This window comes from Cajanus cajan, chromosome 5 (genome assembly GCF_000230855.2).
Source record: "Cajanus cajan strain Asha chromosome 5, NIPB_CcT2T_4, whole genome shotgun sequence".
Classification (NCBI taxonomy): domain Eukaryota; kingdom Viridiplantae; phylum Streptophyta; class Magnoliopsida; order Fabales; family Fabaceae; genus Cajanus; species Cajanus cajan.
This window is the reverse complement of record NC_138521.1, coordinates 27,198,398-27,210,409: the sequence shown is the minus strand read 5'-3', so window position 1 is coordinate 27,210,409 and position 12,012 is coordinate 27,198,398. Positions and strand designations below refer to the sequence as shown.

Genomic DNA, 12,012 nt, shown 5'->3' with positions numbered 1-12,012 from the left:
ATTAGTGTGAGGAACCACAATCACATCACAATTCACACAAATCTTACAATTAACCCTATGCCAAGGCCACGCCACATCTGACATAAGTGATACATGTTAATTGTCTCACTCATCCCATACCATGCCAGGGGCACGCCCTCCCTGTAGCATCACTTACCCAGGGGCTGTCTCATCCCTGGTCATTAGTGTGAGGAACCACAATCATATCACATCAACATCTCATTTTATGTCAACATACTCACATCATGTTATCAATTCAATATCAAAATAGTAGATATAATGTATATATTTGTACGAAGGCAGCACATAACATTCCATGTCTAGATCATCAATTTTACTAAATAATGTAAAAATAATATTTATAACTTAATTTAAAACCAGATAGAATCACTAATTTAGTAGAATCTTAACTCAAATAATAAAACCCCCAATTTTTCCAAAATCTAACTCACAGGCACTTTTCTACAATTTCGTTTTCTCTCCTAGATCATCATTCTTACAAATTAAATATATATTTATAATCCTCAACACATACAGAATCTAATGGGATCATCAATTCTTCAAATAGAAATAATCCAATTTTTCCATAATCCTAAAGGACTCTTCCTCTACCCAATTCCCTCATGTAACTCTACATATAAATAATCCCCTTTTCCCCCGTACCTCGATAAGTAGTAGCTAAAACAGAGATCTCCTTGGTCTCCTCCTCTGAGTGCCCCTCAGTCTTTAGAGAGTGTAGAAAGAAAAGAAGAGAATGTAGAAGAAAGAAGTCAGAACTAAAAGAAGTCAGAAATGAAAACTGTGATTTTGGGAGTGCTAGGGCACTCTATTTATAGGCATCAGGCATTGCCGGAATGGCCTGTTTCAAATCCAGAATGATCCATTCTGGACTCTAACAGCATGTGTAAAATTTCACATCCAGAACGACCCGTTCTCAAACCAGAATGGTCTATTGTGGGGTTTCATTTTAACCCATAACGGCCATGTTTGGAACGACCTGTTCCCAACTAGGGTTATAGGCCATTTTGGTGGTTTGGAACGACTCGTTCAAATTTGGGAATGGCCCGTTCCCATCTAAGATTTGTAGGCAATTATAGTATTTTGGAACAACCCGTTCTAATTTGGGAATGACCCGTTTTGAGATACTAAATCACCCTCGTTTTAGTAGTTTGGAACGGCTCGTTCCAATTCAAAAATGACCCATTCTGGGATACTAAATCACCCATATTGGGATTTGGGCCTTCGCACAATCCGTGAAAATCGGGCTGTTACACTTGGGGCTAGAATTTAGATTCTAGAATCGTGTAAAAATATTAAGAATTGATTGAGTTATGCAAGTTCTAAGTTCAGTTTCCATTCCAATGCGCGAAAGATTAAGTTTCGTGTTGTTAGCCGTGCGAGGTGACCTTCATGACATTTTTAGGCTTTGTGCTCTTCATGAATATTGTAGCGTTGGGTTTTATATTTTTAATGGTTTTAGAATCACTCAAAAAAGATGTGTATAACTCTAGATATGGTTGTTTTAGTGAATAGGGGTCAAGCTGTCAGCATTAATTATATTTGTTGCGGTTTTTGGCATTTTTAGGTAAGTAGGTGATTTTGTATGAATTTCATGTCTTCATAAGAGTTGTATATGATTCTATTATATTTCTTTTGAGATGGGTTTGAGCTTATTTGGACGGGTATAACTCTTTGTGTGCTATTTTCTTTGATAGTTATCAAAGGAAGGCGTATGTTGTTTTGATGTTCTAAGGTGTTATCATGTGACTTAAAAAGTTGTTTAAAGTAGTATGATACTAGATTGTAGAGTTAAATCATATATGTATAATGATGAGATGTGGATTCATGGTAAATTTCTTGATGGGTATGTGAACCATTGTTTTGTGTGGACTTATCTATATTGTGTAAGTGATGTGGAATTGAGTTATGGACTACGGTATGATGTCTTGGCACAAATGTATACATATTGTATCTACCGTTTTAGTATTGAATTGATAGCATGATGTGGTGAATTGTATGTTATGACTTAATTGTTCATTTAATTATGATGTGATTATGTTGGCATGAAATGAGATGTTGTGTTGAATGTGAATGTGATATGACTGTGGTTCATCACACTTATGTCAGCGTGGCACGACCTTGGGCAAGAGATGCTACAGGGGTGGCGTGAGCATGGCATAGTGTTAATTACAAGATTTGTGATGATTGTGAATGAAATGTGATTGTGGTTCCTCACACTTATGTTAGTGTGGCATGACCTTGGGCAAGAGATGCTACAGGGGTGGCGTGAGCAAGACATAGTGTGGGATGTGTGAGGCAATTAACATGTATCTCGTTGTGGAATGACCTTGGGCAAGAGATGCTACAGGGGTGGCGTGAGCATGGCATAGTGTGAGATGTGTGAGGCAATTATCACGTATGTCAGCGTGGCACGACCTTGGGCAATAGATGCTATAGGGGTGGTGTGAGCTTGACATAATGTTAATTGCAAGATTTGTGTGTGGCAACTAGTACTTATGTTGGCCTGGCATGACCTTGGGCACGAGATGCTACAGGGCTGGCGTGAGCTTAACATAGTACAAATTATATGATGTGATGAAATGGTGTGATTGAATTGTGATGTAATGATGATGCATGATTGATAGAATTATGATATGTAGAAATGATTGTAAATATTTCATTATGTAATGAGTTATGGTGAGATTACATTGTGGTGTGTTTGTATGTGCTTTACATATAGATATTTTCTTTTCTCACCGTACAATTTGTGGATGTTTTAGGTGAGGAAGATCCGGCTTTAAGTGACATCTAGAATGCCAACAGTTGAATTGTGGGTGCGCTATGATATTATGACATCGGGGCAAAGGATTTCTAGGACATAGATTGTTATATGCATTTGGAGTTATACTTATTCTTTTAAACACAATTTGTAAACTCTTATGTTTTATTTTTCAACTTTTATTTTTAATTATTTTGGGTATTGAAGAACATTTATAAAGGTTTTTATGTGGATCCTTTTACCAATGTTGAAAATTTTATTTCTTTAGTTTATTTATATTATTATAGATACATGTGTTGGGGTAGTAAGGGTATCACGCTTAAGCTTATAAAAAAAAGTCTTTTAGACTCAATAGGTCAGCCTGTTTATTTATATAATATAATAAAAAATTTAATATATATATATATATTATTAAATTTTTAAATAAAAAAATAATTTTATAAAATAAAAATAAATTATCAATATTTAAAAAAAATTATAAAATTATCTTTTTTTAATTATTGGTTTATAAATGTATGTCAACATACAACTAAGCACGAATTGTCCCTCCAATAGAAGATAATTCTCTTTTTCTCCTATATGTTTTTTTAAAATTATATTTTAATATTATTTAATAAACTATATTTTAAAAATAAATTTATTGACTTTTTAAAACTTAAGTATATTGACTTAAGTAATAATATTAATATAAGTAGAATTTTAAATTGACTACTAAGTTTGTCAAACATGAAAAAGTCAAATCAAACCTATAAAAAAAAGCCTACGATACATAATAGATCTATGATAAATAAATTATACTAGTATTTTAGCATAGACAATGTATAAACGGGGTTAACTCCTACTGACGTGGATGCCAGGTGGATGTCACGTAGATGCATAGGTAGATGCCAAATGTCATGAATACACCTGGAACTAGAACGGTCCGTTCTGAAACCAGAATGGCCCGTTCTGCATGCACATGTTATGTGTTAATTTTGCAACTGGAACAGGCCGTTCCAAATGCAAATTTAACACAACATGAGTGCAGCAGAACGAGCCGTTTTGAAACCAGAACGGGTCGTTCTACTGTTAGAACGGGCCGTTCTGAATTCAGAACGGCCCGTTCCAGAACGCCAACTTCATGCTTTTTATTGTATTTTTTTATTATATCTATATTAATAAAAATATAATAAATAAAAAATACAATAAATTAATATTCATTTATGAATAAAACTTAAAAAAAAAAGAATCAAATAAGATAAAACCTTCCAAAATCCTTCTTTTGATTTGAACTTATCCAGTTCAAAATCTTGACTAAAATTCACAATGTGATTCAAAAATTGAAAATAAAAATTCATAATATATCATAAATTCAAAGACAGAAACATGGTTCAGAAACTGAAAACAAAAATTCAGAACATAACATATACTAAAAATGTTCAAAGAAATTATTGAGAAAGGAAATCATCTAGGTAACGCTGAAGGGAAACCCTAAACCACAAAAATTCAGGTTGTACCTCCTCAAGAACAGGTTGTTATTGTTGGGATACATCGTCAATGACTTCAAGGGGAAACACCGTTTTGTTTCATCCTTGACTGTATAGTGTCAATTTGGTAGTAAGTGGTTCACTCCAGTTTGACTAACAATGAAATAAAACTTGTTACCATTGTCCTTAGTGATACACTGCATTGTCCTTAATGATACACTGTATAGCCCAAATGTTTAGCAATTGAAGTTATCAATCCCCATTAACAATATTACCAAATCTAGTGTTTGAAATGCTTTGTATTTTGGTTTTTTTTAACGAAATTCTGGAACTAGAACGACCCGTTCTGAAACCAAAACGGCCCATTCTGGTTACACTTTTTGTGTATTAATTTTGCATCTGGAACGGCCCATTCTAGGTACAAAATTTACACACCAATAGTGTAACCAGAATGGGCCGTTCTGGTTCCAGGTGTATTCAAGTATTTTGGGATCCACCTACGTGGTATCTACGTGGCATCCACCTGACATCCACGTCAGCAGGAGTTAACTCCGTTTAAATCATTTAGACGGAAGTCCCAAATTGCAATGATTTAAATTATTGGGGACCAAATTGGGACTTAAAATTAAAGTGGGACTAAATTGAAACAAAAAATATATTATAAGGGACTAAAAGAGGTTTTTAACCTTTGTTATATATTGAACTTCGTCAATGTGGCTTACTTATACGAGACCCATACATCCACAAACACTAACTTTAGCATCAGAGTCTCTTTTACAGGTACCACCCCCGCCTTGGAACAGCAAGCGTACCCAGCGAAGGAGGCTCACCAATCTTGCCCAGCAGATCGTCCCCTGTGACTGATCTCCGGTAAGAACATTTGGCGCCCACCGTGGGGCCGATCAAGACATCTCTTATTGGCCACGCTTATGGTTATCACCCGAATCCATAGTAGACGAGCAACACACGACCTAGATCGCACAACAAGAATGGAAGGTGAAGCAACATTAAGAAGATTGATCGAACAGGTCGAGCAAATGCGGCAACAACACGTCGTCGACCTGGAGAACATCCGTGCTCGACATGAAACTGACCTAGCATCACTACGCACCGAGAACGAGGGCATTCGTGCCCTTCTGATCAACCCCCTCAGCCGAGTAATTAGAACGAGGAAGAGGGGCACTCGGTTTCCCAGCCACCGACTACACCTAAGGCACCTACCCACAAGTCTACTGTACATCGGTCACATGTGCCGACAGATAGGTCAGACCATGAAGTCAGCAATGTGCTTGCCCAAGTCCCAGGGCATAAGGCAAGCATCCGCCGCCATCCCTTTGTCGACGGAATCATGGAGACGCCCCTTCTTTTTGGATGGAAGCCTCTCAACATCGACCGTTATGATGGCACTGTCAACCCAGACGAGCACATCGATCTATACGTCACACAGGTAAACCTATACACTAATGAGGATGCTATTTTGTGTAGGATTTTTTCGACCTCGCTCAAAGGAGCAGCACTCGCCTGGTATACCCAACTGCCAGCAGGATTAGTTGACAACTTCAACACTCTGGTGAGACGATTTACGGCAAAGTATGCAACGAGTCGACCTCACCACGTAACATAAGCCGCCTTGGCCAGTCTCAGACAGGGGGACGACGAACCACTGAGGGCGTTCACGGAGCACTTCGTCAGCATCTCGGTCAAGATCCAAAACTTGAACCCCGAGGTCGCCCTGCACGCCTTGCTCATGGCGCTCAAGCCAGGACCATTCGTCGATAGCTTGTGTCGACGATCTCCACTGGATATGGACGAACTTCGTGCCTGAGCTGTAAGGTACATTCAGATGGATGAGCACTCCACTTTTCGTGACCAGGCTCGTGGAAAATCACAGGCAAAGCCGGACCACGGCCACAAAGACAAGATGAAGGTTACCAATGACAGTCAGTTCAAGAAGGTTGCTAGGGCATACAAAAGGGGGAGGTACGACTTCTACACCCCCTGAATGCACCCCGAGTGCACATCCTGGAGGAAGCTAGCGACAACAATCTGCTCACTCTACCACCACCTAGACACAGTCCCAATAGTGCAGACAAATCAAGCATTACCGGTACCATAGAAACTATGGTCACACAACCAAGGAGTGCCGCACACTCAGAGATCGCATAGAGGAACTCGTCCAGGGGGGCACCTCGGAAAATACGTCCAACGGTAGCAAGGTCACTATGGAGGCTACAACGGACGAGGGCGAGGGCGAGGTCGCGGTTCAGGCACTCGCACAAACCAACCCTCCGGATCTCAACAAAATGCTGGTGGTGCGGTGCAGGCCGAGGTAAGTCAGGAAACAGGATCAGCTCCCTTGCGAGGAGTTATCAACACAATTGCAGGTGGTTTCGCAGGGGGAGGCTCTAGCAGCTCGGAGTGAAAAAGACACTTGCGCAACATCAACAATGTTCATTCCACTACCTCGGCCCCGCACCACAGAACACCACCAATCACCTTCACCGACGACGACTACACTGGCATTTGTCCAAACCAAGATGATTTGATGGTCATCGCCGTGGAGGTCGCCAATTGGGAGGTCCACAAGATGCTGATCGACCAAGGAAGCTCGGCTGACGTCCTATACTGGCCGACATTCCTAAGGTTAGACGTCCCTCACTCCCTTATCCAACCTCACATAGAACCTCTAGTCGGTTTTACAGGAGAACGAGTCCACACTCGAGGGTACGTGGATCTGCTAACAACCTTCGGGACACCTCCCTACTCGAGGAGGATCATGGTCAGATACCTCCTCGTGGAGGCCAATACATCCTACAACATCATCATCGGCAGGCCTACACTGAACCAACTCAGAGCTATGGTATCCACCCCGCACCTGACGATGAAGTTCCTAGGGAGCAATGGCAAGATCATCTCGATCAGAGCAAACTAGAAGACAGCTCGGTAGTGTTATGCTGAAAGCCTAAAGGTCTCGCTAACCAAGGAACGCCACAAAGGTGACCCACCTACCGTGGCTCACATAACCCAGGTTGACATCGCTGACCTGGATCCAAGGTCAGAATCCCATGACGAACGGCCAAGTTCCATTGACGAGCTTGATGACCTTCAGATTGGCAAACTCCCTGAACAGTGTACAAAGATAAGCCGACAGTTCAACCTAGAGCTACGGCAACAAATTGAAGCCGAAATCGCCAAAAATGCCGATCTCTTTGCATGGTCCAGCGCCAACATGCCAGGTATAGATGCTAACTTTATCTGTCACAGATTGGCAATCCATAGAGAGGCAAAACTAGTGGCTCAGAGAAAGCGGAAGGTCGGTGGTGAGAGACGAGAAGCTATCATTACCGAGACACAAAAACTATTGAACGCGGGCTTCATCCGCGAAGTCAGATACACCACGTGGCTGGCAAACGTGGTACTAGTGAAGAAGAGCTCGGGAAAGTGGCGCATGTGCATCAACTACACCGACATGAATAAAGCATGTCCCAAGGACTAATACCCCTTACCGAGCATTGACAGGCTGGTTGACGGAGCATCCGGGCACGCCCTACTCAGCTTTTTGGATGCTTACTCCGGCTACAACCAGATCATGATGTACCTACCAGATGAAGTGCACACGTCGTTCATCACTGACCACGCCAACTTCTGCTACCGCATGATTCCATTCGACCTCAAAAACGCGGGAGCCACTTACCAAAGGTTGATGGACAAAGTCTTTCACCAACATATTGGATGAAACATGGAAGTCTACATCGATGACATGGTGGTCAAAACCACTACAGCCGAGGCTCATGCCACCGACCTAGCCGAGGTGTTCAGCCAGATCAGAAAACACAATATGCGCCTCAACCTAGAGAAGTGCGTCTTTGGTGTCCAGGGGGTAAGTTTCTTGGTTTCATGATCACCAGCAGGGGCATTGAAGCCAACCCGAAGAAGTGCAAGGCCATTATACAGATGTAGAGCCCGCAGACTATTAAGGACGTCCAACATTTGGCAGGAAGGTTAGTCTCCCTTTCTCGCTTCATCCCCAAGTTGGCAGAGAAAGTAGGACCCATCTTCACCCTACTATAGAAGTCGAAGAACTTCGAGTGGACCGACCAATGCGAAGAAGCTTTCAAAAGCTTCAAAGTCTTGCTCACCACCCCACCAATCCTGCAGAGGCCAGATCATCATGCCAACCTACCCCTTTACTTGGCAGTGGCAGATGGTGCAATCAGCGCAGTCATAGTGCAAGAACACCAAAAGGTGCAAACACCTGTTTACTTCATCAGTCGAGTCCTTCAAGACACGAAAAAATGGTATCAGAAAATCGAGAAGCTTGCACTAGCACTCATCACTGTAGCTCGGCGCCTCCGACCCTATTTTCAAAGCCACCAGGTGGTCGTCAAAACCGACTACCCAATCCAACAGATCCTGAGAAAACCAGAACTCGCCGGGCGCATGATCGCATGGTCAGTAGAACTATCCGAGTTTGGTATCCAGTATGAAAGCCGCGGACTTCTGAAAGCTCAATGCCTGGCAGATTTCGTGGCTGAACTCACCCCAACCTCGATTGCGGAACCACAGGTATGGACTTTGCACGTTGATGGGTCCTCCAATTCTAAAGGTGGTGGTGCAGGTATTATATTAGAAGGACCGAATAAGGTCACTGTAGAGCAATCTCTCAAGTTTGGCTTCAAGGTGACCAACAACCAGGCAGAATATGAAGCGCTTCTGGCAGGGCTAAGGTTGGCTCGCGACCTCAGAGCACAGAGAGTGAGTTGCAACAACGACTCAAAGCTCATGGTAGAACAACTCAGCAGAGCATACCAGACCAAGGACACCCTTCTGTAGAGGTACTTTCATGTAGCCTGCCAACAAATCTCCTCCTTCGACGAGTTCACCATACACCATGTCCCCCGTGAGCAGAACGCCAAAGCCGATCTCCTATCCAAACTTTCCAGTAAAAAACATCCCGGGCAATATCAGATCATCATACAAGAGACCTTGAACTCGCCTAGCCTTGACGACAAGGTCGTCAACGCCAGTGACGATGCAGAACGAGGATGGATGACATGTATTTGGAACTACTTAAAGGAAGGAACCCTACCTGAGGATAAAGACGAAGCTCGGAAGATGAGGGTGAGGTCAGCTGAATTCGTCATCATTGGCGATGAACTGTTCAAACGTGGCATCTCCACTCCTCTGTTGAAATGCTTAGCCGAGTTCCAGACCATTTATGTCATCGAAGAAATCCACCGGGGATTTGTGGAATGCATTCTGGGGCCCGCTCGATGGCCACCAGAGTACTCCAGGCTGGGTACTACTGGCCCACACTAAAGATAGATTGCCAAGTTTATGTACAAAGGTGTAAAGAATGTCAGCAGTTCGGTAATACACATCGACGACCACCTGAAGTTCTCCACTAGATGGTGTCACCATGGCCTTTCGCCCAGTGGGGAATGGACATCCTCAGACCATTTCACCCGCGAAAGGTCAACTTAAATTCCTCCTAGTGGTGATCGACTACTTCACCAAGTGGATCGAGGCATGTCCACTCGCCAAGATCACTACCGAGGATGTCTGGAAATTCACCTGGAAAAGCATCATCTGCAGGTTTGGCATCACGCATTCTCTCGTCACTGATAATGACAGACAGTTCATCACGCAGAGCTTTGAGAATTTCCTCCATGAACTCAGAATCAAGCATCTCCCAACCTCGGTGGAGCATCCCCAAACCAATGGCCAAGCTGAAGCTGCAAATAAAGTAATACTCCAAGAACTCAAGAAACGGCTAGGAAGTGCCAAGGGACAATGGGTTGACGAGCTTCCCAGCATTCTTTGGGCGTACCATTGCACTCCCCAATCAACAACGCAGGAAATGCCTTATAGGCTGACCTATGGAGCCGATGCCATGATCCCAGTGGAAGTCGGCGAACTGTCTCACCGACGTCATGTCTTCGACAGGGAACAAAACGCTCAAGAGACAACAGTCAACCTCGACCTGATTAACGAACTCAGAGAGGAAGCTCGGATCCACAAAGAAGCCTACAAACTCCGAGCTTCCAGAAGATATAACACGTGAGTCCGACCTCGTGTTAAGTCTCAATTATACATCTTTTTGAATGAGAATTATTGTACAACTCTACTCATTCTTAGCACCATTGCAAGATAATTGTTCCCTTTTTGACTCATCTTTTGTGCAGATATAGCTAACCCATTTTAGCTAACAATACCTTAATACACCTCATTTTTTGTGCAGGTATTGAGCTAGAGATTTGAGGATTGAAGATCTTTTGGATTGGAAACATAAGGAGCCAAGGAGCAGAGCAGAGTGGCTGCGCCGGGCGCAAGATGACGCCGCGCCGGGCTTGAGAAGAACAAAGGGCTTCTGGAAGTCATACATGCGCCGGGCGCGAGACTCCACCACGCCAGGCGTGATCGAGGCAGAGAGTACCTCAATACTCTCTAGAACGAATTGCGCCGGGCTTAATAGAGAATTGCGCCGAGCTTGCTCTAAGGCAGAGAATGCTTGAAAGCCTCTGGAAGACACTGCGCCGGGCGTAAAAGTAATTGCGCCGGGCTTATAACGAGGCAGAAAGTGCTCAGAAGAATCTGAGCCGGGCGTGAAGACTTATGCACCGGGCGCGAAACCCTAATCTGACCTCCCAGGCTCGTAGTTGAAGCCATTTTCGAGGGTTTCTCCCTCATTCTCACATTGGGCGCCTCCAGGAGCTGCGGAAGGGATTCCCAGGGCTTGGGATCGTCCGTGTGCGGATCTTTCCTTCGGTTCTTCATCCTCCTTTCATCTCTATTTTGTATTTGCCCTCTTTGTTGAGTGGTTTCACCCATTTTGTGGGGTTAGATGTAACCAACGTACTCTATTGTAATCTTTACGATTTTAATGATATATATACATGTTGTTTTATTCTTTGTTGTGTTTGTTTCTATTCTTAATGCTTGCTTTGGATTGATCACCCTTTGCATGATTTAAGGTTCCATGGGTATTGGAAAATAACCTGTGAAACTAGTTCTGAAACATATGCCTAGTGGTGATTGTATCTAGGGATAGAGCTTGACCCATCAGTAGTCTTAAACCCTAGCCCGTAATGCGGGTGTAGATATTGGGTACTCAAGGGATTGATATTCAATATCCGCACCTAGGCTCTTTCTTTAAGGGATTAGGTTTGAGTAAACTCATGGGTTGACTAAGCAATGAATTCAACAAGAGATTAAGGATACATTAGTGTTATGTTTGGTGAAATCTGACCCCCACAACCTCACAATACCACAATACCATTCCTTACCTTTTCCACTCACAAAACAATATTTATTTACAGCTTTCATTCCAATAGTCACAACTTTGCATTCACTGCACAAACTATGAAATTGGAATTATTCTTTAGTCACGAATAGTCAATAAATGCTTATATTACCTTCTAATCCCTGTGGATACGATATTTTTACTACTTGAACGGCCGGTATACTTGCCGTGTTTGAGACCGTTGATAGAATTAAACGAATTTACAAATATTAACAAAAGTGTTTCAACGGAAATCTCAACACCTCGCTCTTTCCGGGTTGGTGACTTGGTGTGGCGACTACTAGGAGAAGCACGGAGAGACTCATCAGAAGGGAAGCTCGCGCCCAACTGGGATGGCCCATTTTGAGTTACAGAGGACTTAAAAAATGGAGTATACCGACTAGAAGAGCTCAGCGGCAAAGCCATCCTGTGAACTTGGAATGCCACGCATCTCAAGTTCTACTACAGTTGACATTGTATGAATG

The 12,012-nt window shown here is 42.8% G+C and overlaps 1 protein-coding gene across 1 annotated transcript; it reads left to right on the top strand.

Moving 5' to 3' along the window:
• The first annotated feature begins 7,984 nt into the window (after nt 1-7,984).
• Nucleotides 7,985-9,078, top strand: LOC145957940 (uncharacterized). Its single transcript, XM_083074372.1, has 2 exons — nt 7,985-8,125; nt 8,404-9,078. The coding sequence occupies exons 1-2, from the start codon at nt 7,985-7,987 to the stop codon at nt 9,076-9,078; spliced, it is 816 nt and encodes a 271-aa protein (XP_082930498.1).
• Nucleotides 9,079-12,012: the final 2,934 nt, after the last annotated feature.